The sequence below is a fragment of the Fusarium sambucinum genome, chromosome I (genome assembly GCF_050947815.1).
Source record: "Fusarium sambucinum isolate potato_lamoka chromosome I, whole genome shotgun sequence".
In the NCBI taxonomy this organism is placed as follows: domain Eukaryota; kingdom Fungi; phylum Ascomycota; class Sordariomycetes; order Hypocreales; family Nectriaceae; genus Fusarium; species Fusarium sambucinum.
The window spans coordinates 10000001-10025407 of record NC_139294.1 but is presented as its reverse complement, the minus strand read 5'-3'; the positions used below and the strand labels follow the sequence as shown (position 1 = coordinate 10025407).

The 25407-nt window shown below is 49.2% G+C and overlaps 6 protein-coding genes across 6 annotated transcripts in view; 3 read left to right on the top strand and 3 right to left on the bottom strand.

Moving 5' to 3' along the window:
• Positions 1-632: 632 nt before the first annotated feature.
• On the top strand, positions 633-1598 carry FSST1_005959 (uncharacterized protein; the record flags this gene model as incomplete). Its single annotated transcript, XM_083232282.1, has 1 exon — positions 633-1598. One exon carries the CDS (start codon positions 633-635, stop codon positions 1596-1598), a length of 966 nt encoding a protein of 321 aa, XP_083089389.1.
• A 1022-nt stretch (positions 1599-2620) lies between these two features.
• FSST1_005958 (amidohydrolase family protein) lies at positions 2621-3723 on the top strand (the record flags this gene model as incomplete). Its single annotated transcript, XM_083232281.1, has 2 exons — positions 2621-3269; positions 3332-3723. The coding sequence occupies 2 exons, from the start codon at positions 2621-2623 to the stop codon at positions 3721-3723; spliced, it is 1041 nt and encodes a 346-aa protein (XP_083089388.1).
• Positions 3724-4243: 520 nt separating this feature from the next.
• FSST1_005957 (uncharacterized protein) lies at positions 4244-6343 on the bottom strand (the record flags this gene model as incomplete). The annotated part of the gene is made up of 1 exon (XM_083232280.1): positions 4244-6343. The coding sequence occupies one exon, from the start codon at positions 6341-6343 to the stop codon at positions 4244-4246; it is 2100 nt and encodes a 699-aa protein (XP_083089387.1).
• A 1222-nt stretch (positions 6344-7565) lies between these two features.
• Positions 7566-10029, bottom strand: FSST1_005956 (transcription factor; the record flags this gene model as incomplete). The annotated part of the gene is made up of 4 exons (XM_083232279.1): positions 7566-8772; positions 8823-8955; positions 9014-9517; positions 9729-10029. 4 exons carry the CDS (start codon positions 10027-10029, stop codon positions 7566-7568), a joined length of 2145 nt encoding a protein of 714 aa, XP_083089386.1.
• A 12835-nt stretch (positions 10030-22864) lies between these two features.
• FSST1_005955 (uncharacterized protein) lies at positions 22865-23726 on the top strand (the record flags this gene model as incomplete). Its single annotated transcript, XM_083232278.1, has 2 exons — positions 22865-23532; positions 23591-23726. 2 exons carry the CDS (start codon positions 22865-22867, stop codon positions 23724-23726), a joined length of 804 nt encoding a protein of 267 aa, XP_083089385.1.
• A 448-nt stretch (positions 23727-24174) lies between these two features.
• Positions 24175-25407, bottom strand: part of FSST1_005954 (uncharacterized protein) — a gene marked incomplete at both ends in the record, with an annotated part of 2210 nt that continues 977 nt past the window's right edge. Inside the window, 2 exons of the mRNA XM_083232277.1 lie at positions 24175-24620; positions 24669-25407. The exon at positions 24669-25407 is cut by the window's right edge and continues 530 nt beyond it. Coding sequence (XP_083089384.1) covers positions 24175-24620; positions 24669-25407 — 1185 coding nt within the window. The remainder of the gene's footprint in view (positions 24621-24668) is intronic.

The following is a 25407-nucleotide window of genomic DNA, read 5'->3' as shown; positions in this document are numbered from 1 at the left end:
CTACCTTCACCCACAACCAAGTGTGATGCTGAGTGATGATAGTCGACATGAACTCGCCATCTCCTTGTCTGCAACCTCTCATTGGCTGTATCTTGTAAATTGTATTATTCTATGTTCCTTGCTTTGTGTGGTCTATCGAATTCAACAAGGCATCTGGACGGGGAGCCGACTCTCACACTATGGCCGCCATACACGGCCGCTTCTTATAAACAGGACCAACACCCCAAACAACTCTTTTCCTTTTCTCTCTTTCTTCTTCAGCAAGTCCTTTTCAATCGCAAGTCCGGTTTCTGTTTTTGGGTCTCTTACCCCTTTCCCCCTTTGTGTTTCGTTGCCCCCCTCATAGAGCAGGTCTCTTATACTTCTAATTTTTGTTGTCTCTAATCCCAAGAAATCACCCGCATCAACAATCTCGAAACTCAATTCAATCAAGTTGCTGGTCAGCTTAGAGACAATATCACTTTTAACGACAATTTTTGTTTTTTGTTATCCAATCACGCCCGCTATAATCGTCTAATTACAGAATTTCACGGATTTCACTTGCTCGTGCCAACTATCAAATCAACATTTGCACTCTTTTCAGAATCCTGCTTCCCAAACAACTTCATATAAAATAATCAAGTCAAGTCAACATGTCGGCTATTCAACTTTCTTTCTCTCTCCGCGTCTCCTCCGGCGTCAAGACTGTCCACCTTCTCGGCTCCTGGGACGGTTATGTCGGTCAGCTCCCTCTCTCCAAGGACAAGTCCTCTTCAAAGTCCGGCTCCTGGAAGGGCACCTTTCGATTCCAGAACTCAACTCTTGAGGCTGGCCAACGATACTGGTACTACTACATCATCGACGGTTACCACGTTGCCCACAACCCCAGCGTCACCTCAACTGTTGAACCCACCACCGGCCGTGAGCTGAACATTCTCGACGTTCCCACCGACTCTCACAAGTCTTCATCTCGCTCATCCTCTTCCAAGTCTTCCTGCAAGTCTTCTTCTTCCTCCTCAAAGTCATCGTCCAAGTCTTCTTCCTCGCACAAGTCATCCTCATCCAAGTCTTCTTCCAGCAGCAAGAGCTCTTCTCACTCCTCCAAGGACAAGGAGTCTCGATCCTCGCGATCCTCCCGCCACAGCTCCAAGCTCTCCGTAGACATCCCCAAGGGCCGCCCCCTGTCAATCTCCCAGATCCAGGCCCCCAAGCCCATGTCTCCCCACGCGACCAAGCACATTTTGGATGCTTCCTACTACGACAATGGCGAACTTGACGAGCTTGCCGATCGCCTCGGCAGCGCCAACATTGAGGACGAGTTCATCACCGACTTCAGCACCTCACCAGTCTCCTCCAGCGGTTCTTCCCTGTCATACCGCTCCGACAGCTCTTCTCCCAACTCATCCCTCTCTGGCTACAGCACACCCGGATCCGACGTCAGCTCTTGCACTTGCGAGCGCTACGGTATCACTCGCAAGGGCGACCGTGTCAAGCTCGACTGCGGCGGATCTCGGTGTGGCTTTGATGACAGCGACTCCTGCTCCAGCGACAGCGAGGACGAGGATGAGTACGAGCCTGTCTCTCCCGCCAGCTCCCGCCGCCACGGCGTCGTTGCATAAATGCATTGGTGTAACGCGAAGACTTTGGCAAGAGGTTGAGAGAACTCTTAGCCGTTCACTCCTTGTATCGGGCATCCCCTGGCAGCACACCAGCGCTGGGATGACTCGACTTCTGTTGTTGTGGTAATATCAGCAATCATTTTCGTTCCGACCTGCGTCACGTATTTCCGACGCGGATGGCACGCCGAGCTGGTCTCGGAATGTATCAGCCGCGCCGGTACGTTGATCGTCGGTTAGGTCGATGCTGCGACCGTTTGGCGCAGTCCACGATGGGTACATATCGTGGTTGCGCGAGCGTAATTCTTCTTCCTCACTCTGTTTCTTTCTCGAGTGAGCTGGGAGACCTTGAAAGAGGTCGTCTCAGAACAAATTTTGTCAAATCACGAGAAATCTCGTCTGCCTTGATGATGAGAAGCCCTCTCTTGACAATCAATATCTGGATGTGGTTCATGACCTGGCGATGATGAAGGTCTGGACTAGCCATTACGAAGTATGAATGAGGTGGATGATCAAGGACAGTAATGAGCAATGAATGAATAATGAATGAAATAGCTTAGCTGTCTAGGATAGATGACGATTGAATCTATTCATGAAACGAAACAAACTCTCTTTTAGTCCTCAAGTGCTGTAATGTTAAAAGTTTCTTTGTTAAGTTTGTAGCCGTTGAGAGATCAATTCCATGTTAAGAACGGGAATCTCCACTAACGTTGTATGGGACCTCAACAGGACCCTTCAGGGGAGGGGATCTTATCCATGGCGGGGTAACTCCCTACTATCGATTGGATATGGCTGTAGCATAAGTCAACTCTTGTCTCACCGTAGTTACTTGGAACATGTTTCTACATACAACCAACACATTAATCCTCTAGCTAATGATCAATCAGACTAGAAGTTATCAATCATCTCCCCCAATTCGAATTGATTGTACTTAGGAGGAATATCACAACCGTTCCTTCTTCTCAAAGCTCAGCTCTTGTAGCTCCAATCTTTATATCCAACAGCAGCTTCACCCAACCGCAAACATGTCCGACGACCAGCTCATCCTTCCCATCATCGATTCCCATATTCACCTCTACCCAGCCTCCGAACTCGACTCTCTCTCTTGGTACACCCCTGAGAACCCTCTCGCCGGCCAGCACTCCCTCGAAGAATACCGCGAAGCTACCTCTTCGGCCCCACCTCTCCTAGGCTTTGTCTTTGTCGAGACAGACCGCAAGAACGATGTCGAAGCCGGCGCCACAGATGGATCTGGCTGGGAGGCTCCCCTAGCTGAGGTCTCTTGGCTCAAGCGTATTGCCCTCGGCCAACCGCGTGAGGGCGAGGGACACACGGCCGAGGATGCAAAGCTGTGCTTGGGCATTGTTCCTTGGGCGCCTGTGGTCAGCGGTCCTGAGGTGTTGGAGCGTTATCTCGACCGTGTCAAGGAGGAAGCTGGCGATGCTTGGCCTAAGATCAAGGGTTTCCGCTATCTGCTACAGGACAAGCCCCATGGCACCATGTTGGATGACAAGTTCATCGAGGGTGTAAAGCTGCTTGGCCGTCGTGGATTCACCTTTGATGTTGGTGTTGATCAGCACCGCCGAGGAAAGAAGCAGCTCGAAGAGGTGGTCGCATTCGTAGAACGTGTCCACGACGGTGTCCCAGAGGAGGAAAAGGTCACGTTGGTGCTAAGTTCGTCAACACTACTATCCTTTATCCTTTATCCTGATTATGAACTAACAAACTACTCTCAGACCATCTCTGTAAACCAGACTTTAGCGTCATCAACGTCACATCCGATCCAGGATTCCATGCCTGGCGCACCGCCGTCTATGCTCTTAGCAAAGATTCTCATGTCTACATGAAGCTCTCGGGCGGCTTCTCCGAGATGCCCGATTCTCTACGAAAGCAGGACCCCAACCATATCTTCGAGGCCACTCTTGGCTGGCTCGGCATCACACTTGCTACATTCGGTCCTAGCCGCATCATGTTTGGCAGCGACTGGCCTGTATGCACTGTCGACAACGAAAATGGCTGGCCTAGATGGCGCAGCGTTGTCGAGCGCATGTGCTGGATGGCGACCCTAGGTGACGAGGAGCGTGCCATGATCTTTGGTGGAACAGCCAAGAAGGCTTATAACCTCTAGAAGAAACCGAGGTATTGTGAGAACAAGCAACGTACAGATGGTTCTCAATCCTTGAGAAGACTAGTATATAAGGAGATGAATGAATGTCAGGTTGAACTGATAGTCAATACCCAAAATTTGAAGCACCAACTCTTTTGATGAGATGATGAAATAGAGTCGAGGTTCAATTATACAAATAATAAACGAAATACCCTTGAAACTATACATAGCTTTTAACAGGTTAATGATGGATGAGTCGTCACATTTAAAAAGAGAAGCCTTGTCATAAGTATTAACCCAATTCAATTATCGTTCATATATCTAAAAGTGCCCCGACGCCAGTGGCATCTATATCACAAACATCAAAAGTAACAAGTACCACGCCAAGCTACAGAGGGAGCTCCCAGCATCCCTCGAGCAGTCAATGCCTCGCAGAAAAAGCAGAAAAACAAATTTGCTGTCATACAGTTTTGCGTGTCATGAGTTGTGTCGTTCATCTGCCCTTTTGAGGCTCGTCATATCTCTTGCGTCACATAACCATTTACTCGCCTCCACGTCCCCGATAGTTGCCCATCTTTTCGATGGAGCTCATAATGCCGCTGCGGGCACCACCAGGACGAGGCAGTCCACCTGTGCTCTTGGTTCGCTCATGAGGTGCTCGGAGTGCTGAGCCAGGTGCACGAAGTCCAGAAACGCGGCTGACACTACTCCTGAAGTGATCCGCGCTTCGCTTGGGCGTCTTAGCCTCTGGCTCTCTTTCATGTTGCTTCTCGTGTGGGTGGCGAGACACAGATTGAGGGCGCTGTAGCTGTTGCTGAGGCTTGGGTGTCTGAGCAACAAAGCTCTGCATACTCATCATCTCCTCTGCGAGCTGAACGAGCTCGCCCTTTTCCACACGTTCCCGCTCAAGCATGCTGCGAAGCGACTCGTTATCGAGCTGCACTGTGTTTACAACAGCCTCAAGCCGTTGGATATCGGCGGTGAGCTCCTTGATCGCCGCACTGTCCCGTACTGCTTGTGCTCTGCGTTCTTCAGCTTCAGCTTCGGCTTCAGCACTGTCAACCTTGGTCATGTTAGCATCCTGGCTAGCCCGTAGACGCTCATTCTCCTCAGTAAGCTCCTCCATCTTGCTTTGGAGTCCTTGCACACGCTTCTCCCATCGGGTCTCGTATGACTTCTTCAGAGCAGTGACCTTAGACTCGTGCTTGCTCTTGTACAGCGCATGGAGTTCACGAGCCACACGCTCAACAGCGATCTCAACTTCGTGGTTGGTGTCCGTTGTGTTCTTGGGCTTTTCAGGCGAAGACTTTTCTGTGTCCTTTCCAGCACGCATTCCAGCGATCTTGCTCTCCGCTTCTTGGTGCAGCATCTCGGCTGCCTCACGCCTTTTCTCGCTCTCCTCCAGCTTCTGTTCTAGCTCTTCCTGCTCTTTTTGACCCTCGACAATCTCTTCCCTGACCTTGCGCAATACACTCTCCATTTCGCGTCCACGGTTCTCCCATCCTTCTTTTTCAGCTGTGAGCTGCTCCTTGATGGTCTGTTCCTCGCGAAGCTGCTCCTGAGACTCACCGACACGCTTCTCTGCATCACCAACCGCAGCCTTGAGTGATTGCACTTCGGCCTCTTTTCCACTCAATGAGGCCTTGAGTGAACTGATCTCGGACAAGAAGTTTGACTTGAGGGACTCGAGTTCCCGAGCAGTAATGCTAGGGATGCTGCGGGGTGTGGGCATAGGAGGGATATCAAAGTCGATGAGGTTGGAAAAGCCACGAGAGGGGGTCGCGGCCACGTTGGGAGCCGTCCGGGATGGAGATAGACCACCCCTTGAGGGAGTCTTTTGAGGGAAACGGAGCTGCTCTGTAAAGTCCAACAGGCTTGTTGTATTTCCTGAGTCATGTTTTGTTCTAGCTTGTGGTGTTCTTGATGGTGAAGGATCAGCTTTTGTTTTGGCTCGAGGTGTGAGACTGCCCATGTCGGACAGCTTGGTAGGGCTCTGTCCCAGTTTGGCGAACATGGTCAAGTTTGGAACAGCTGAGAATGTGCTAAATGTGCTGACCATTGATTCATCTGGGCATAAGGACTCGTCGACCTCCATCTCCCCTTCAGGGTTCATGTTGACATTGCCAGAAGACACGTCCATGGTGTCGCGACCGTCTTCCAGCACACTCTGTTCGTCTTCAAATATATCGATTGCTTGCTTGATGCCTGAGTTCTGTCGCACAGCGTCCTCCAAGCTCATTGTGCTCTCGCGGGAGGTGCGCGGTGTGTCGAGGGAGTTACTGATCTTAACAGGAAAACGTTTCTCGGGAGACACCTTTCGAGGGCTGCGGGGACCGTGACTTCTGTCGGTAGTTCTTCCGTCCCTCCCGTCTTGCTGATCGGTAAGGATCCTGAGCGGTGATAGGGTCGCCCCTGAAAGAATTCTAGAGTGTCGTGACTTTGAGGGAGAACGGTTCTCCTGGTCGGAGAGGGCAGAGTCGCTGATAGCTGATACAAATGGAGAGGACCCTCGATGGGGTTCGCTTTGTGTTTCAGTATTGACGGAAACTGCTTGTACGTCGAAGTTGTCGTACTGTTCGGAGGTGGCTGATGATTGAATGTTAAGATTGGAATCTTGAACGGATGATAACGGTGTATCCATTGTGATGCGCGCTGAAAGCAAGAACGAAATGCAATCGAAGAAACAAAGCACAAGAGGAAGAGTATGTTACTGACTTGATCTTCTGGCTGAACCAAGGTACTTTTTATTGTTGCAGTTGTTTGGAAAGTAAAGCTCAACGGTCAAGAACTAACACCAATCTCTATTGACAGTAGTCGCCTGGGCAACACTATGGGTCCGTTCACGTGATGCTATAACGACCTTAATCCAACCAACGACCACTCACCCACTGTAGCCTTGGGAAACGGCATGGCATGATCTACAATTTCGCAAGCATAGCCTGGTCGAATAATGGATACATGTTGATATGTTGTGGTTTTTGCATGATTTACCGACTTGCAGTCATAATTTGCCCATGCCTTCTGTGCAGTACATTCACTCCAGACGCTCATACAAAAACTTTCGTTGTCATAGCACAAGTTCACATGCATGTCATTCCATTAGATCAAACACTCTAATTGTATGTAATCTCGAAAAAAGATGCTTTTATTGTTCCCTCATAATTCGTTACCTAGTAAAGCAACATTCCCAAAAACACACACCCCGCTCGGGCGTTCTCCGCTCAAGCAGAGACTTACACGAGTAGAAAGAAGTGAAGAAGAGAGAAATTTAAGTCGTAAATCGTCATCAAGATCCAGGTTCAGGCTTGTCCTCGTACTCCAACGTCCCAACTCACTGGCAGTCTGCCAGAGCAAGAGGTTATACCTGAAACTGTTCCGAACTCATCATCCCGCCTGGGCTCATTACAGGCAGTGCTGTCCCCATACCGTGCGATCATATCGCATTCCGGAGTAATCAATCAGAAAGATAAAAGTTGATGCAGTGATTCTTCCCGGAAATTAAGCCTCCATGCAAAACGTGACTCATTAGTCATGTATATCCGTGACAGAGCATGCTGGTTAACATAGAATCGGAAGTCGTTCGTGAACTCGTCAGCATCGTCTTTTGATCCAAGGGTTTTCGATGGGATTTCTTCTGCGAGTACCCGACATAAAGCATGCAAAAGTCTTAAAAGAAAAAAAGATAAAGAAAAAGGAAATTCGAAAGAACGTTTCGTTACGCTCCCATGTTACAGGAGGTAGTTTCCTCTCCGCTGCCGCCTATCAAGTAAGCACTTGGCTTGATCTTGATATCATAGCTTTGTTGAAATCATGAAACAAGATCAGCCTGGGGGTGAAATGGATACTCATGATCATAGGCAAGATTAGCTAAAGGACTGTTGCCTTCTAGGGACATTGGTCGGAGGTCGAGCCAGTTCATAACCAGGAGCAGCAGGATATGAGGGAGATACCGCGACGGTGGAGGCAGGTCGGGTAAGATGATCGTAGCCAGTAGGGGCAGAAGCATAAGCAGGTGAGTTTCCAATACTGGAGTGGGGTCGGTTCATCGCGTCATACTGAGGAGCAGGGACGCTCGACTCCATCGTCTTGTGTCGCTGCTTCAGGTCAAAGTTGTTTAGATCATTCATGTTTGGGCCTGGTCGAGGTGTCTCGGCTTCATCGTCCCGTCGCTTATAGGGGTTCATGCCGTTCATCATAGGACCATGGTATGCTCCATTGGACAGGGTGTAGTATGGGGATTGAGGGAGCATATCATTCGAAGTAGAGGTCTCGGTCTTGCGTCTCTTAAGCTCGAAATTGCCGTTGGCGTCATGACCGTTGGGACTTGACCGGTGGACATCATCGTCGTCGTCTCGGCCGCGCTTAAGCATGCCGCTGTCACCATTGGAAAGAGGCTGGTGAAGATTCTGGAGAGGTGGTGGGGCATAAGTTGGGAGGCTAGGCATGCCACCAGGCATGTTGTTCATTGGATCGTGCCCATTGGGGCCTGTCCTGTGGATGTCGTCGTGCTCTTCTCGGCCTCGCTTGAGTCCACCATCATTTCCATTTTGCATGGGGGGTTGGTGGACGCTTCCGAGGGGCGACTGGTGGGGATATCCGTTGGGCATTCCATGCATGTTGTTCATATGATCATGTCCATTGGGGCCAGAACGATGCAAATCATCATCGTCTTCACGCACTCGCTTGAGCATACCACCTCCGTTTTGCATGGGTGGTTGAGAGCCATTCATGGGAGTTTGAGAACCATTCATGGGAGGCTGGGAACCATTCGTGAGAGGCTGAGGTGTGTTTGCCATAGATTGGTGTCCGTTCGTAAGAGGCTGCTGAGAAGTGTATCCAGTAGGCATTGCAGGCATCATTTGGTGATGCGACTGAACAAGCGAGGGTAATGATCGGTTACCGACGATTGCTTCATTCTTCTTTCGTTCAGCGGCAGCCATCACTTGGCTTGTCCTGTTTGAGTTTGAAGGGTGGTATAGAAGAGCGCCAATGTTGTGAACGAACAAAGGGTACAGAAGTTCGGTGATCTTCTCCTTGTTCGCGAAATCCAGGGCGCGGTCGTAAGGGATCCTGTTTCTTGGTTAGTCATGCAATTTAGGGTTTAGATGAACAAAACTTACCAAACACCCTTCAGGTGCATAGGACCAATCTTGACAACATGTCGGACCTTTTCACTCTTCAGAATACCATCCCGACGGCCTCGGGTCATACCAGCGACATTCAATAGCTTGGTACCATTGATCATATGGTTGTCTTTTAAATCGAGTTAGTTTGGCAAGTACATTTGGCGCTTGGAAACGCAATTGCTTACCTTCTCTCCGTGCGACACAGATACCTCTGGCTTCAACCTGAAAACACAAGCTGCCTTCGTCCTCCCACAAGGTTGCTGTCACTCTAGGCTTCATGCCTGGAGGGTTGTGCTGTCCAGTTGTGTCGAAGTTGCCAGCGGGGGCATTGTTGCTATAAGCTGCCTGGGGCATGGCTCCCTGATTGCTCAGAGCCGAAGGTACGGGCAGTACATTCTGAGGCCCGGGCATGGGAGTGGAGACAGCAGGAGTATGGGCACCATTCGTAGGATAAGGATACGGATTGTACTGTTGCGTCGGATACTGAGGGTAATACATTTCTGATTGCTGGTGATGACTTTGGTTCATCATGTGGAAAGTTTCGGGGGGGTTGCTGTTACTGGATTGAGGGTGGTGATGGATTTGAGGGACAATCAGTGCCTGCTCGAGATCGTCTGCAACCAGGTCTTGCAATTGGGGAAGATATTGATGCTGATGTTCTGGTTGAGGTTGAGGTTCAAGATTTATGACTAGGGCCGGTTACGTTAATGGAGGGGAAGAAAGCAGTCGTGATAAATGAAGATGGCTGCGAACTCGAAGGAAAAGAGGTGGACGGCAAAGGGAAGGAAAGACCGGCAAGGAAAAGAAAAAGAAGAGGAAGAAAAAAAGAAATAGAGGAGGGAAAGAGAGGAAGAAAAACCCGAGAAGGTCAGGATCTTGGTGGTGAGAGGCAGAACGAACAGATGGAAGGAGCAGAGGAGGCAGGTGAGGTACGTACCGCAGTTGCTTTCTTCTTGATAATCCTCACCCTCATCCTCAATACTTGTCCAATACCCGCCCCACAGTCAAGTCGGTACGGGGAGGAAGAGGAGGAGTAGGAGTCGGGGTTGATGAGGGATGGATACTGCGACTGCGACTGGGATTTGGATTGCTGGGATTTGGACTGGGGAGTGAGAGCCACGAGCTGGGAGTGTGTCTGTAATGGTGCCAGTAAGTGGGGGGTTTCCACCCTGGGCGGAACCGAGGAGGGTGTGCCATCCATGGATGAATACTGTTTACAGGCGCTGTATGTACAGTGAGCAGTAGGTACTGTAGAGAATTTAGTCGAGGGTGAAGAGGGGTAAGTCCGTAAATTCTTAGTCTGTTTGGCGAGAGGAGAGAAAATATCAAGCAACAGTCGACAAGGGTTAAGGACTGTTGTTCTGTGGTAGGAAATATGTATGTACAACAGGTAGGTACTGAGGCAGTATCATCATATTCTCTTGTTTTGCCCATGCTACCTATCCAATTATGAGTTCTGCAATAATATTCGTTACATTATTTCGAGAGGCAGTTGTGTCCGTTGTAAAATAGAGCTTCAAAGTTTAAGCACGGCCGTAGAACCATGCAGGTTTTTAGGTACTGTACACCTACGCACTCTTGAGTGGACCAGGGCTCTCTACGTATCCGTACCTACATTAAAACACGCGAACTTAATGCATGGATGGTAGGTAGAAGCAGAGTTTGTTTGTCAACGAGCCAGTCTAATTCTTTGAACGTATACAGAGCTAGAATAAATCGCATGCTTGCCTAGCATTTACAATATTCAAGACTTTAGATCCGCAATCCATCTTTCATCTGATATCGATTATCAAATTCTTTACAAAAATCCGCGCAGATAAAAATCCTTACAAAGCGAGCACTCACCGTACGAGCGTAGCCGACATCGCCCTTGTCTGTTGAATCTGAGGGAGGTGTGTGCTGGCGGCGTGGATCATGAAGTGAATAAACTAAACCAATTCTGGCAGTGCACGGTACCATACTGTGCTATGCTCTGGATCAAGCTGAGACCGAGTACCTTGGTACTTTGGCTAGTAGGCCTGGAGGGGCTGGAGGTCGGAGGTCGGAGGTTGGAGGCTGGAGGCTGGAGGCTGGAGGCTGGATCTTGTCCCTCCAGTCTCTGATGTCTTTTCATGGATATCTGAATCATTAGGCGAAGCCGAGTTGCTTAGGATTTTTTAATAGCGAAATAACCAGATGCACTCCACAGTCGGATAAGCACCGGTCACTTTTATGTATATCAACGCACAGCAGAACCAGGGGGACTATCAATCAAGCTCGCAGCCAGTACGCAAACTCGGTGGATGTGGGATTCTCTGTAGGGCCAAAAGAACAGCAGTATTGTACGTTGCTGTACAGTACAGTACAGTGACGGGTGGTGCGAGGGGGTGCGGCACACAGGGGACATCCTTGAGGCGTATGCAAAGCAGCGTCGTACCAGACCACCTCAAGTGCGTTGAGGGGAGGAGGTTGATCATGGATCTTTCTTTCACTCTCCCCGTTCTGAGCGAATGCTCGTATGTATCTTCAGTACGTCAACTTGGGCATCGCAACTCGGACTGAACTGGGTTGGAACTGGGGCTGCGCCTGGGGTCCTCCCTGAACAGAGTGATCGGTCTCTCATTACTGTCCATACATTACAGGGAGCCACGGCGCCTGCCAGGGCTACCTGGACCACTGTCACTGACACTACGTGCAAGGATGAAGGATCCCGGGGAGGGCACCTAGGCAGGCGGGAGCGATTGCTCGTTGCCATGCTCCAGCAGTAATAGTATGTTCTTGTTGTGTACCCACAGGGCAACGCACCGCAACATCCGCTTGATGCGACGGGGGAAAAGAACGCACACAAGGTCGATTCCGAGATTCAACCCAAGATTGATGGAATCATGGCTATCATATTGATATATAGATGGGACAGTCTCACCATTGGCTAGTCAATTTTAGTATCGGGCATAGTGCTGCGAATGCTATCTTCACAGTACGTACATATACTGATACCTATTCGTATTCTCGTTGTAGGTTGTCAGATTGACTACGTAGATCATACAAGGATCAAGTGATAGTTGAGATGTCAGGCTACCTCGGGCGTTTTCTTACCGAACAGGCCTTGTTATTACAATCAATCCCAATCACATTTGAGTCCCTAGTCTGTCAACACAATGGAATTATTGCCAGCCATGCTCTTATTTGCAGGCATTATCTGGCTAACTCGGAAGTTTCAAAGTGATAGGGCTTTTAAGATATCTTGCCCACAATAGCTTCAGACTTTGTGACGGCTGTAAAATGCTTACGATAGTCACCATTGAACAGCCATTGCTACCCTACGGTCCAAGTTGATTTTGTGTCGCGTTGTTCTGTTATGAGCAGGGCGGGTTTCTATTTGTCTATCCCGCCATTGTTATTGCTTTTGTCGTGTCATTGTCGTGTCGTTTGTTAGTTGTGTGCTGCGCTGTTGTGCTGTCTTGTTATTGCGTGTGGTCTTGTCCCTTCAACCCCATTCGTTGATTGACTGTCAACTCTTTCGCGCTCTCCTTCCTTGTAGCTATTAGTTGCGGCACAGCACTGTGTAAACTAACTCTCCTGTACCGGGTACTTTACGAAGCGAGTTGCGAGATACCAAAGAGAGAGTTCTCTCGATAAGCTCCGAATCGCCAATCAGAGCCTCCCCGAACTTCAACTAGAATAGACCTAGACTAACAGAAGGGCAAAATGAACGGCATCAGAGTTTCGCGCTTCCAATTTTTCGGCGCTTCTAATCGTTTGCTTCTTCACTCCAATTGATCCATCTTTAACTCATAGTTCTCAACGGCGCGCCAAACTACTATGGGACCGTTACTTTGCGTTACCTCTGTTGCCTCAAGTACCGGAACAGCTTGTGCACCACCAATTCCATGTGCAACTACAGACAACTCGTATTGAGAAAAGTTGAGGAACCAAAGACTACCAGCGAAGAGAGTGCGTCACCTACTATCTCGAGATAGCGCCGAGAGACAAAACTCAACAATGGGGATCTCATGCAGACTAGGCTCACTAACTTCTGACTACAGGATTCGCTTGCGCAGGAACCGCCTCTGATAAAGGGCATATTTCAAACAAACTCATTATTCTGTATGTACAGGATGCTTGGCCAAGGTCAGGACTGAGCTCCCAGAGGCGCAGCGAGCAACTTGGGTTCCAACTACTAAGTTGGGATAATAACTGGTCTCTTCTCAACCCTGGCCTAGCAAAAGCGCAATTAAGCGATCTTGGGACCGAGTGAAATACATATAACAATGACCACATCACGACCCCAGTCATTGGATCATTGGACACAATCGCGTAATCGTACTGTATTGTATTAAGCCCACGCCCGCTTGTGCGGAGTTGGCTCAAGTTTGGTTGCCGGCTCAAGGCTAGGTCGCGGTTCTCCGAACAGGCCGGATTTCCCCTCTTGGTCCGGGATGTGAGAACAACCAACACCCGCCGCTGGCGCTGACATCGGCCTGCTTGATTCGTTGATGTTTCTCAGTATGTTCTGGTTTTGTTAGGTGTTGAGTGGAGTTGCTCCTGCTCATCTTTTTATTTTTTTATTTTTATTTTTTTTTAGACTTGGATCTAATGACAACTTCGTCGTGGCTGGGCATCATGACCCACCAGTGATGGAAACATGAAAACACCAAGGGCCCGGCCCAACACAGTGCCAATGCGGTGACCCGAGTATTTTCAAGAGCCTCTTCCTACTGTAATTCTATTTCTGATCATGGTCAACCTATGGCCGCTCGTCCTTGGGTCTATAAGTTGCGCTGTGGCGGTCTCGATGAGCCATTCGCTAGATAATGTCTCACCTGGATAATGTCGGTTTGTCTCTGCTGTTGTCATGTCTCCCTTCAAAAAGACTCGGCGGTCAAGTGCGGTAAGGTAGCCGTAGCCTCCCGCAAGCCATGCGAGGATCATCAACGCCCAGACACAAGGGGATAAGAACAAGCTCCTCACAGACCCAGAATTTCCCGCCTTTTGTTGAGCCCAGTCCCAGACAACAGACAATAAACCGTCTGCTTCAGCTTGATTCAAAGTTCTGATAGTCTTAGTTCTGATGTCCACTCATCAATGAAAAGTCGGGAACCGGGACAGCCACCCGAGATTCCCTGTCCAAGACATGTGACTTTCTGCACAGTAGAAGCAACTTGACAAACGCCCAGGGAACGTTAGTTGATGTTTGCTTCATTGGAGGCTTACATTCCCTGCATCCATCATGCTATTCATTGGTCGCCTCTCACGTCAACTCCGTTTTGCGCATGACTATGAAACCGGGCAGACGAATTGACTTTCCTGTTCAACCATGAACCCAACTCGAATATTCTATCAATCAAGCTATTATTATCTCAGGAGTCACCCTTTCCCACAAGAGACATTGCAGTGCAAGGGCCTTACTGCGGATATAAATTTGACTTTTAAACTCAAGGAGAAGAAATCGCATCAAAAAAGTCCCTCAGGACCCATAATGCAAAGCTCTTGGCCTGCCGAGGCTTCACGAGGGGGGCTGATTCTCAACTTCGGTGCCATGCTGACTAGGGTTTCGTTTACTGACAAGTGAGATTTGCGATTAGAGAAAACAGCTCAACAGCCGACCTCTGGGTTTTCGCTGATGATTCCCGCTCGATATGACGCAACTGCCTATTTTGTATTTCCATGACAGCCATGGTTGTGACGATAGAAACGGGAAAGGCAACGACAAGAAAATGATACCTGATGTTAAAATTCCTTGCTGAGGTCGGCAGGCACATGGCTTGAAGATATGCAAGCCTTGGCGAGTCTGTAGTGTAGATCATATGCTGCCCACCAAGCCCATCTGGCATCGTCAAATGGTAATGCAGAGAGTGATACCCTCCTCGCGCATTGCACCGTTCGTCGGGTCTTATGCAAGATGCACAACAAGCTCGTGCAACCAGGGCCAGTGTAAGTTGATGTGATGTGACAGGACGGGACAGGGCAGAGCAGGGACAGGCTATCACCTCCCTCCTAAGCTGGGGTGCATATCTGATGCACACACAGAAGAAGCCGGCTCCAGGAAATGTGCATAAGTGGATGTACGTTGGCATGTTTCGATGCATAGGCTATGATTCGCATATCGTAGAGCCACAAGGCTGAGTAGTTCTGTTTCTCACTCTTCTTTGATAATTGTTTGAGAGCGTTGAGAAGACTGACGCACAAAGGGACTCAATCTCTCTTCTCTCAGCAAGCAGGAAACTACCACATCACCTCGTGCCTGCCCCCACTTAATAATAATCATCACTTGCAGTTAATGACATGACTCCTTCCCCACTTGTTGAATGTACCTATCTACCCGTATATACAGCCCGTACTGGACAAACCTGGTCATCGTGACTCCATTGTTTCCTAAAACTTCAGCCGACTGATTTTGATATGGAACTCTTGCTTATTCCTTGAGCCTAAAAGTTTTAATTATCAAGTTGCCTGAAGGGGTATATCGCAGAAGCTTAAGTCTCGGCTCATGCTCCCTACCTTGGTAGTTAGTGGCTCAGCACCTTCCTACCAAATCAGCCAGTCCACAGCGGCACAAAAAAAAAAAAGTCTTTTTTTTTTTTTTTTTTTTTTTTTTTTTTTTCAGCTACGCCCCAGGCAATGCAGGCAATGCATTCGACCTCTCAAGTTTTGTATGCTCGCGAAATTGGGTTCCTTGAGCCTAATGTACCTACCCGTGTCCATAGATCATCAGGGTTTCGCAACGTCTTAACTGAGTCTTCTTGCCCGGCCTCAAGTCCGGAGCTCTCATGGTGGAGACGCAACTCGTCAGATTCACGACAAGAGATGGATGTTTTTCTGGCTCAAATCGAATCAGAATTCATTGGAGTATTTTCCAATGCACAAAGACGGTTTAGAACGTCTATTGCATTTCTAGAAATACGCTACAAACGACGGCGCATGTCGGTTCTGTTGCACAACACATTTGAAAGCGCCTAATGTACCTACGGATAGCCAGCATGTTGGCTGCAGCCCCATGCAAGATTTTCCTACCGAGACTGGTGAGATGTTATCCATCGGTTCCTGCGGCCGAAGAAAGCAGGAGGCTGGGGTAGGAGAGGACTTGACACAGGCGGACGAAGGCGGGCCCGAGGCAGATCACCTAGCGGGTTGTTCCTTGTCAAGAGAGGCTGGCAACAAGCCAGTGGCCATCAACCAAGACGAACTCATGATGGAACAGATGCAATCCTGGCCATACCAAAGGGATTGGCAAGCGGGAAGCAAGTTCTATCAGAAGGCATTGACAGACCTTGCGAATGCAGGTACCACAAGGTGCATAACGATGATTGCCCGAGGAGTCGGTTCGAACATGACACGCGAAATTGCAAACTCGGCCCTTGAGCCGCTATTGATATGGTTTCACATCAAACACATTTGACATGAGGTAGTTACTCTGTACAGTGCAGTGTCGTCAGATGCTATACTTACGAGTCCTACCTCAATTTAAAGACCTTGCCATTGAGCTGTCAGGCTTGGATACTTGCATATTATGGTGGCATCTCTTGTCCGAGGCTAGGATCTTATACTTTTTCTTCCTCAGTTGACCGGTCTCCAAGTTCCGTCCTTAACAAGGAGATGAAGGAGAAAAAGCAAGTGAAGGTCAAAACAAGCAAATTCGACCTCCCTCCGATTTACAAGCACCCTACAGTATGGACCCTGCTCTCAACCGATCACAATTGTCGAATCTCGCAAGTCTGTACCCGAATTGTGCCCTCGTCCCGTTCTTCCTCGAGTCTGGAGACGAGGGTTAGCATCCAAGTACGTACATGTTGAAACGGGAAGGAACAGACAGCGCACTGTGACAGGCATCTGGGAGGGAAGTACCGATACTTCCGCCAGACGCCCTTACCCCAAAATGAATGGAACCCACGATCTCTTCCCGCCTCTAACCTCCACCAACACCAACACCAACTATTATAGTTGCAAATCCCACTCATCTGATTATCAAACGAAAAAGAGGCAGGATAATGCAGGTGGTTGATGTCTTTCTTCCTCCTAGAGTCGACCTCTATACATGGTCGGATCTAGAACAATTGATCGTCCCAATCCCTTCTCTTCTCTATCGCTGTCCCTGCGCGAGGTAGCAGCCAGCTGTAGGGAAGCCTTGGGTTAATCATGGATGTTGGCTATTATCCGTTACTTGCACTAGCAGGGATCTTCAGCAAGAGCGTTTATACAAGGACACCAAAGAGCTTTCTTTCACTGACGTGATTGGTTGACCTCTCCACTGGCTGTGGTATCCTCGCTATTCTCGTGCGATTCATCACAGTTTTTCTCAGTCTGGCCACCAGTTTAGGATAATCTTTGCCATCAAACGCCGAAAGAGTCGTCTTGTTGACCAGATGGAGCGGCCATGTTTGCGTGTCTGGAGACCATGACAGCTGGCTTCGTCCAACTGGCTACCCCACGTCGTCCAGCACATTTCAATGGAAGACACATGTCCAGCCATGCATGGCCCGAATTTACCAAGAAGCCCTCAACCGTGTCTTACTTGAAGGCACAAGCCCGCGTCTACAGAGCACGCTTTGGATGGGGCGTCTGTTGGTTCAAGACAGGCCATCAGAAGCAACCGCAACAACACAGCATTCAACAAGGCAGCCCAACCGTCTTGCCGGTTTCTTAATTTCATGATCAATCGATAGACATCAATCACCCCACATGGCCAGGTTGAGGCCTTTTTGGCCTCTTCCCCAATTCCTTGACTCTTTAGAGGTCGGATATGCCCACCCAGCTATCTTATTGCAATCTCTCAAATCCAACATGGTGAGCGTCCATTTTTGCTTTTTCTGGAATTTATCGTACCATTGCGGCTCTATGTATCTTCTGCTTTGAACTAGAGATTGATGTTCACATAAATAAGTCGAATACTTGAGAGCCCGGAAGTGGCGATACTTGTTGACGATCCTCAACCATGCCTCGCATGCCCGTTAGACGGAATGGGAGATAACAAGCTCCATTCACTATGCATTCGAACATCATACCGAGTGCTTATTTGCCTGGACGCTCTGTTGATCGGCCTCTCTAAGCACTAGCGATATGAACCCTGAGACATTCTGCCGTCCAACGCACTCCTTCCACGGTTGTCCATGTCATTTCAACTGCATGGTTTCTATTCTTAACCACACCAGCATCTACTAGATTACACGGCGCAATTCTACGTTTGTCTTTGACTTTAAGAGGAGCTGTCTGCTTAATCAATCGGCCTAAGGAAACACAAGCCAGTTCATTGGTGAGTTATCGGTTGAATCAGGCCATGTTGCATATCGGTCAGAGTAGAGCGGGGTTGACTGAAGACGGATTGAGAAGTTGAGTCGTCGAACATGTCGAGATTCGAATCTCAACACTGCGGAACCAATCGCGGCGTGACAACCCATATTTCGACAGCATTTTATCAGTTCTGTCTCTCCCATCCAGCACGTGATGAGTGATTGGTTCGAGACTTCATCGACCAATGTACAGTACACATGTACTAGCGTGCGTACGTTTATAACAACAACGATTATGCGGCCTTAATATTGTTGTCTGGTTGTCGGCACGAAGCAATTCTCGCAAATACGTTGTCGGGTTGCTAGCATCAGCTTGCGTGAGTCCAGGTGGCATCGTGGTGTGATCGTTGGTAATGCTCTCCGTCATTATCCGCAATCATTACATACTACACCCATGCTTCGACAAGACGCAGAAGGGCTTGGCTTGCTTTGCTTTGCATCGATTCAACTTGCCCGCCTGCCCAGAAGCTTCAGTCCCTGCAGCTGCCCTTGCTCCCGGCTGACAAGGATGGCAAGGTAGACATGCTGGCTTGAGCACTCGCATGTTCTGCACAGCGGCTATGTAGGTGCATGTCTAAAACTTGACCAATAACCGCTGCAGTATCATCGGGAAGAACGAGCATGGGTCCCTGTTGGGGCGTTTCGAAAAACACCAGCCGTCCTTAGGCCTGCGTACCAACCTTTTATGGATTAGCGAACATCGTGGGGGAGCCCAGTTGCCAAGACTTGAAGAGCGCGTTGAGTCGCCACGTTTACATTCTAGGGCCTTAGGGCATCGACTACCTGGCACACCGGTGCCCGTTAGCCAGCTTTTGGTGGGGGTGTGCTTGCCTTAGTCTACCCGTTCGTCTCGCTGTCAGATGCAGATGGCAGAGTAGGAAAAGTCCCTAGTCTAGTCAGTAGCCAAGAACAACGTCGCTGGAGCCGAAGAGTGCTGACAAAAGTGCCCCACTGAGGCTGGCAGTACAGAAAGAAGTGAAGCGATTTTCGGTTGACTCTTTCTTCTCCAAGGCAGGGTTGAAGATCATGGTCTTGAGATTTGCTTACAGCATATACTACCAACTTGGGACTGACGACAAGGAGAGTAGATGATTGCAGGACCACAAGCCATGTACGACCGAGGCCGATCCGCGGCCTTCTCTCGTAGCCTCCGGACTGAGAGCTATGATAGTATTCTGGTCTGGGCCTGTCGCTATATCTCAATCCAATGAACGCTCACCACGTCTCTAACACACCACCACCGCCGCCACCAGCAACCCCAACGACAAGCACGCAACCCTGATAGTCTCCAGGGTCATCAGATGAGTTCCTGAGATAACTAAGTCGCCTTTTGTCTTGTTGTTGTCTCTTTCCAGTCTGATGAGGATAGAGGGTACTGTACCTTGACGACAATGCGCCTGTATGCAAGAGGCGATTATCGATTGCTAGCCACCTCCGGGAATAACCATCCTGAAGAATGCATCGGCCGAATCGTGGCTACGTGGTTTGGAGAGAAACGGCCTTCAACAGCCACGGCACGGTGTCGCGCTGGCATGTTTCGCCCAAGACCATGGATGTTAATCCCGGCCTCCGGGGCTCGGGGCTTTGTCCACATGCTGCCGCTGCGCTCTTAAATCCCCAGATGCGATCTCGCAGCACCTAGTGCGCTCCTGTGCTCTGCCTTGTAGCGGACCCTGCTGGGAGATCTGACTTGTGCTTGCATACGCATCAAATTCCATGCTACGCCTGTTCTCCAGCATATCAATTGAGTTTATGGCAACAGAACTTACATGATCTATGAGTTCTACCATGAATGATGCCTGAGCTGAGCTGCCAAAATGATAAGATGCCCACGGGTTTTCGCGCCCCGATAAAGGCTTGTTAGAGCCTAGTGCAACCCTCACCGCTATTCTCGACCCAATTGTACTTTCCAGTGTGTGAGATGTACCGATCATAAAGCAACGCCCTTTTGTGATGGGTATTCTCAGTCTTCGACAGGGGTGGCCTGTTAACGGCACGACTTGATTGCCAACTCACTCAAAAGCCCCACCCGGACACATAACCAAACAGATCTTGAGAGGAGCCAAGCCATGATACATAGCTCATCGGCGAGTGCGTCGTTCCTTGTCAGCATCATGCTGGTTGGAGGTGGACGGGACAGCATGTACTCCGCATATGCTAGTGGTAGTCCACAAGGGCCTCAGTGAAGAAACAGGCCAAAAACGTTTGTGTCACCCAGGCTGTTCTCATCGAGATATTGCAGGATCGCATCATGATCATGGCGAGGTGAGAAGGGGTGTCACGGCTTAGGGGAAAGGTCTCAGCCTCAGTGAGCCAGATCAAAATGTCCAAAGAATGACTTGGATCCTAGTCATGCGAAGGCATTGATTGCATTGTACCTGAAAGTATGGATGTGCTGCAATGAGGGTAACCGTTGATTTACTGCCCACTACATTAGCCTTCCCGCTCGTCACGCAGCGGGGTGTTGGAGGGGATGGAGACATGATGTCTACCCACCTGGCAGCTAATGTACGGTACGGGAAGCCTTCATGCATGCACGCGTACATGCATGCAGACAGGATGACTATTCTTTATCCATATGTACGAACATGTGTGTTGACGGAACACAAGAAAGGCCCTTGACCCGTCATACAATAAAGGCTTACCTGCTAAAGAACATTGGGGTGGTAGGACTTCATCTCCCAACAATGGCAACCATTGCCAACAACAAATCCAAGAAGTATATCCCTGGTGGACAGTTGGCCATGGCGGAGGTGGCTTGCAACGAGCAGACGAAAGAGGGCTCGATGAAGCAGCGGACCGCATCTTGATCTGTGTGTGCATTCAGCAACCATACCAGTCAAAGAAGAAAAGGGACGAAAGTGACGTTTGAGCAAGTGGCATCGCAGAAGATGGCTCACAATGATCCTCAGAGCCCTGGTCAAAGATGCTGTTATCCGTCATAGTGGCAGCTCAAGCTTACAGGACACCTTTGTGCGATGCGGCAGATTATGACATTTCTCTTTGTGTCCAGAGGAGGGTGCTGCAGGTATGTCCTGCATATTACACTGTAATGTGCGTGCAAGTGATTGGAGGTGGTGCTTGATGTGCTGAGGAAGGGCAACTAGGTTAGTTGGTTTATTGGTGGCAAATACTTTTGTCTAGCCATACTCAGAAAAGGATTCCACGAACGTCTCGACTCGCCTCGCCTCTTCATGGTTTGTATTCGAGTCAAGCAGGGGACAACAAAGTAAGTACTTACCGTCTTTGACACGGAGGATAAAGGTCGAGGCTCAGAGGCCAAGGCTCAAGGGTGGTGGGTGGGTGAAGGAGGGGCTGGGTAATCAAATGACAAGTTGTGAAGGGGGAGAAAAGAGGAATCGAGCTACCTGGTTGGGTTGCTCATGATGCCTGCAAAGAAGATGAACGAAGGAGCGAGACGGGCCGTTCACCGGGGACATGTTTGAAGCCGAAGTTGCGAGGAACGACATGCCTCTTTGGACCAGGGTTCCCTATGGCATATGATACCGGCAGGGATACCTGAGCTGAGCTGTGATTGACATTCTACCAACCGGTCAGCTCGGGTAACAGGGTATCAGAGACTATGTTGGGAGCATGTTCTCAATATGGGTGAAAAAAGCATCTCTCAACTGACAGGCTTCAGCCTGAGCCTTGCATGATGTGAGCGTCGGTTTGAGGTGGGCGCGCGGCTCTACCCGCCCGCTGCAGTGAGACAGGTTGCAAGCCGCTGTAAGATAAAATTAAATAGATGTGATGCACTCTATTTGGGACTTGGCTGCAAGATACAGTGTATACTAACGTCCCTATGTACTAGCCAAGGTAAGGTATATATGGCATTCGTTAATCAGTCGACGCATGTACAGATATAATCCATACGTTGTAGCAGGCTATTGGCCGTTTCATGTATATACCCATCACTACCTGTTTACCAAGTAATTAGCTCCATCATGTATGTATATGTACCCCAAGAATTCGGATACCGCAACTGCACTGCCCCCAGCCGAGCTCAGCTCAGCTCGGCTCTCAGCCATCGGTTGTTACCAGATCCAATGCACATCATGTTTGCAGCCGCTTTGCTTTGCTTTGCTTTGCTTTGCTTTGCATTGAATTCCACACTTGCTTAATAGCTGGCTCCACTGAAGCAATAGTTCATTGAAGGGGTTTGCGACGGGGAAGCAAGTAAAGGGAGATATCCTGTCGTGCTCGCTGGGGCAGTTCGACATTGGTGTCACAGACCGCTTTAATATAACTTGATTCAGATTTATCCCAAGTCTCGTATTAACTCTTGGGTTGATGTATTTCGCATGACATTATTGAAGCCATTGCGAAGTATTGATAGAGGATATCCAATGATATATCAAAAGTAATTATATAATATTACGAGTTTTGAACTGAATTGACACTTAGTCACACACTAATGAATGAGTAAAATATATTGATATATTTGTTTTCGTAGACTTCAGTACACCATCTCGAGATATGTAAACAACAGCTTCAATATGTATGGTCTAGGGTAGCCTCAAAACCAAGACAGACTCATGTGACCACGCGCCTAGCTTTTGCACGAGTCAATGATGAGACGTGTTTGTCAAGATAAACGCACGCGCCATCGCCAAAAGCGGACACATCATGACAAAGGATAAACTCAATGTCAACTAATTCACCTGGCGAGAGGTAAATAAGGGCCTCAGTCTCAAACGAAGAAATACATGGGCTGGACGATGCCAAACGATCATGATACACTCTCAAGTCTGAAGCACAAATAACATAATGACTTCTCCCACCAAAAAAGCCGTTCAGCCCCAGCACGCTGCAACCTTTGACCCGTGGAACTCATCTTCAACCGGCCATCAACGGTCCGAGTCACGTCCCGGCACTGGCTGGCGTGAGTCCCGCAACCGGAAGCTCAACAGCCAGTTTCGCAGCGGTTCATCAGGCGGCGAACGTCTCAGTGACACATATGGTGCTGGGTCGGGGGACTATGATGAGGAGCGCAAGGTGCTTGTCCCAAAGGCAGAAAAAGAGAGAGCGCAGCGGAGCGTGAGGGATATGCTTGTCCAGCCGGGCAAAATGCGGGAGAGTTTGGGCTTGAAGGATGTCATTCAGGGACGAGGTGAGGAGCCACTCATGGAAGCAAGACGGAAGGAAGACGAAGCGCGTGAGGCAGTGCTTTCGAAGAGGGGCATATTTGACGGAGCTGTCATCTATGTCAACGGGAGTACATTTCCTCTCATATCGGATCTCAAGCTGAAGCAGATCGTCACCGAGCATGGAGGCCAAGTGTCACTGCACTTGGGACGTCGGAAAGTCACACACGTTATCCTTGGGAAGCCAGCCGGAGCACATGTAGGCGCTGGAGGAGGTCTCGCTGGAGGAAAACTGGAAAAGGAGATACGCCGAACTGCTGGGTGCACAGTTAAATTTGTTGGCGCTGAATGGTAATTACCCAACCCCTTCCTTATATGTTGATGATCATGACTAATACCAGCTCTACAGGATCCTGGAAAGCCTTAAAGCTGGAAAGAGGCTTCCTGAGGCACGGTTTTCGAATACCAAGATGGCGCCCAAGGCACAAGGGAGTGTCTATAGCCTCTTCTCGAAGCAATCGAGTGGACAGTCGTCCAAGGAGTGAACCTCAAACCTCCAAATGAGACATGTTATTGGTGTAATATACTGGAGTTTGGGTGGATAACTCACCGGACGAAAAGCATTTCACGGCACTGCATTCAAATTGGCAAATGAACGGGCATAGGGGGTATTCTGCTTTTGGGTACGCGGTAGGCTGCATGACTAGGCATGGTCAAGCATAGGCTTTGCATTATATGGTATATCCTTGCGTAAAACATGGGCTTGTTTTGTATGAATCACGTTTTTAACGGCCGGAAATGAGTCTTGTTGGTTCATTATATCGTTGTATTATTGTGTGCCTTCTCAGCACCAAGCCACTCATCGTGATAAGTCATGGGCTATAGACCCAACTCTGTGCAATAGAAAGCCCATTAACGTCTTTTCTCATATGAAGCTACGGCGAAGTCCGTGATGTTCACCCCAGCCAGGATAGCCTTTCAGATCGCTCCATCTTATAAACGAGCCTTGACCATGGAATCCCCGGCATCATTAGCTTCCGCCTGTCCAAAGCACTCACTGATTTTGGCACGAGCAACATCCAAGGTGGCCAAGTCCTCTATTGTGCTGGGTACCATCACCTCTTTATCAAACTCGCCATGAATTGCGTTTTCCGCCATCTCCTTAAGCACGCGCCGGAGCATTTTGCCGGAACGTGTTTTCGGAATCATACACTTGCCCTGGATGATGCCGCCTAAGGAAGCTATGGCACCGACTTGGCCACGTACTAACTGCTGAATTTCTTTGATGATCTTCTGGTCTGGAACTGCTGGATCTGAGGCGGCCTGCCCCGAGAGCGTCACAAAGGCGAAGGGCAGCTGTCCTTTGAGTGAGTCAGGTATACCGATGATGCAAACCTCCACAACGCGTGGATGCGTGGCAATGGCTTGCTCAATGGACCCTAGAAATGATTAGCTCATGTATAATTTAAGGCAAGGCATAAACATACCGCTGGAAAGACGATGTGCGCTGACATTTAACACATCGTCACTGCGCGCCATCACATGGATATAGCCTTGTCGATCGATCCAGCCTGAATCGCCAGTATCAAGCCATTTGCCCTCGAATCTCTTCAGGTAACCTTTCCAAAAGCGCTCTTCATCTTGCCATAAAGTACGAAAACCTGTTGGAGCAAGCGGCATCGCTAGAACGATATTCCCCATCGATTCCCTTTCTACTTCGACACCTTCATCGTCAACAATGCGAACGTCAAAGCCCGGCATCGCTTTCCCAGCACTACCAGCTCTCAAACAAGGAGGTTGGTGTCCTCGGACATCTGTTCTTCTATCCTTTCCAGCGTGGGGGACGAGTGCTCGCCCTGTGATAGGGGAACCGACTTCAGTCGACCACCAATTATCGACTACTTGAGCATTTTGAGCACAATACTGCGTCATAAGCTTCTGGTAACTCTCGATAAGAGTAGGTTCAGAACGTTCTCCAGCGAGGAAAAGACCTCTTAGACTCTTGAGAGCCCCTCGTTTACCATAGTCAATAAACATCTGGCTATATGGATCATCGCGTCTGATGGCACGAAGAGCTGTCGGTGCAGTGAACATAGTGTTGACCTTGTACTCATCGACTATCCTCCAGAACGCAGACGCATCGGGAGTGCCGACAGGTTTCCCCTCATATAAGACGGTTGCAGCACCGGTGAGAAGAGGGCCATAGATGATGTACGAATGACCGAC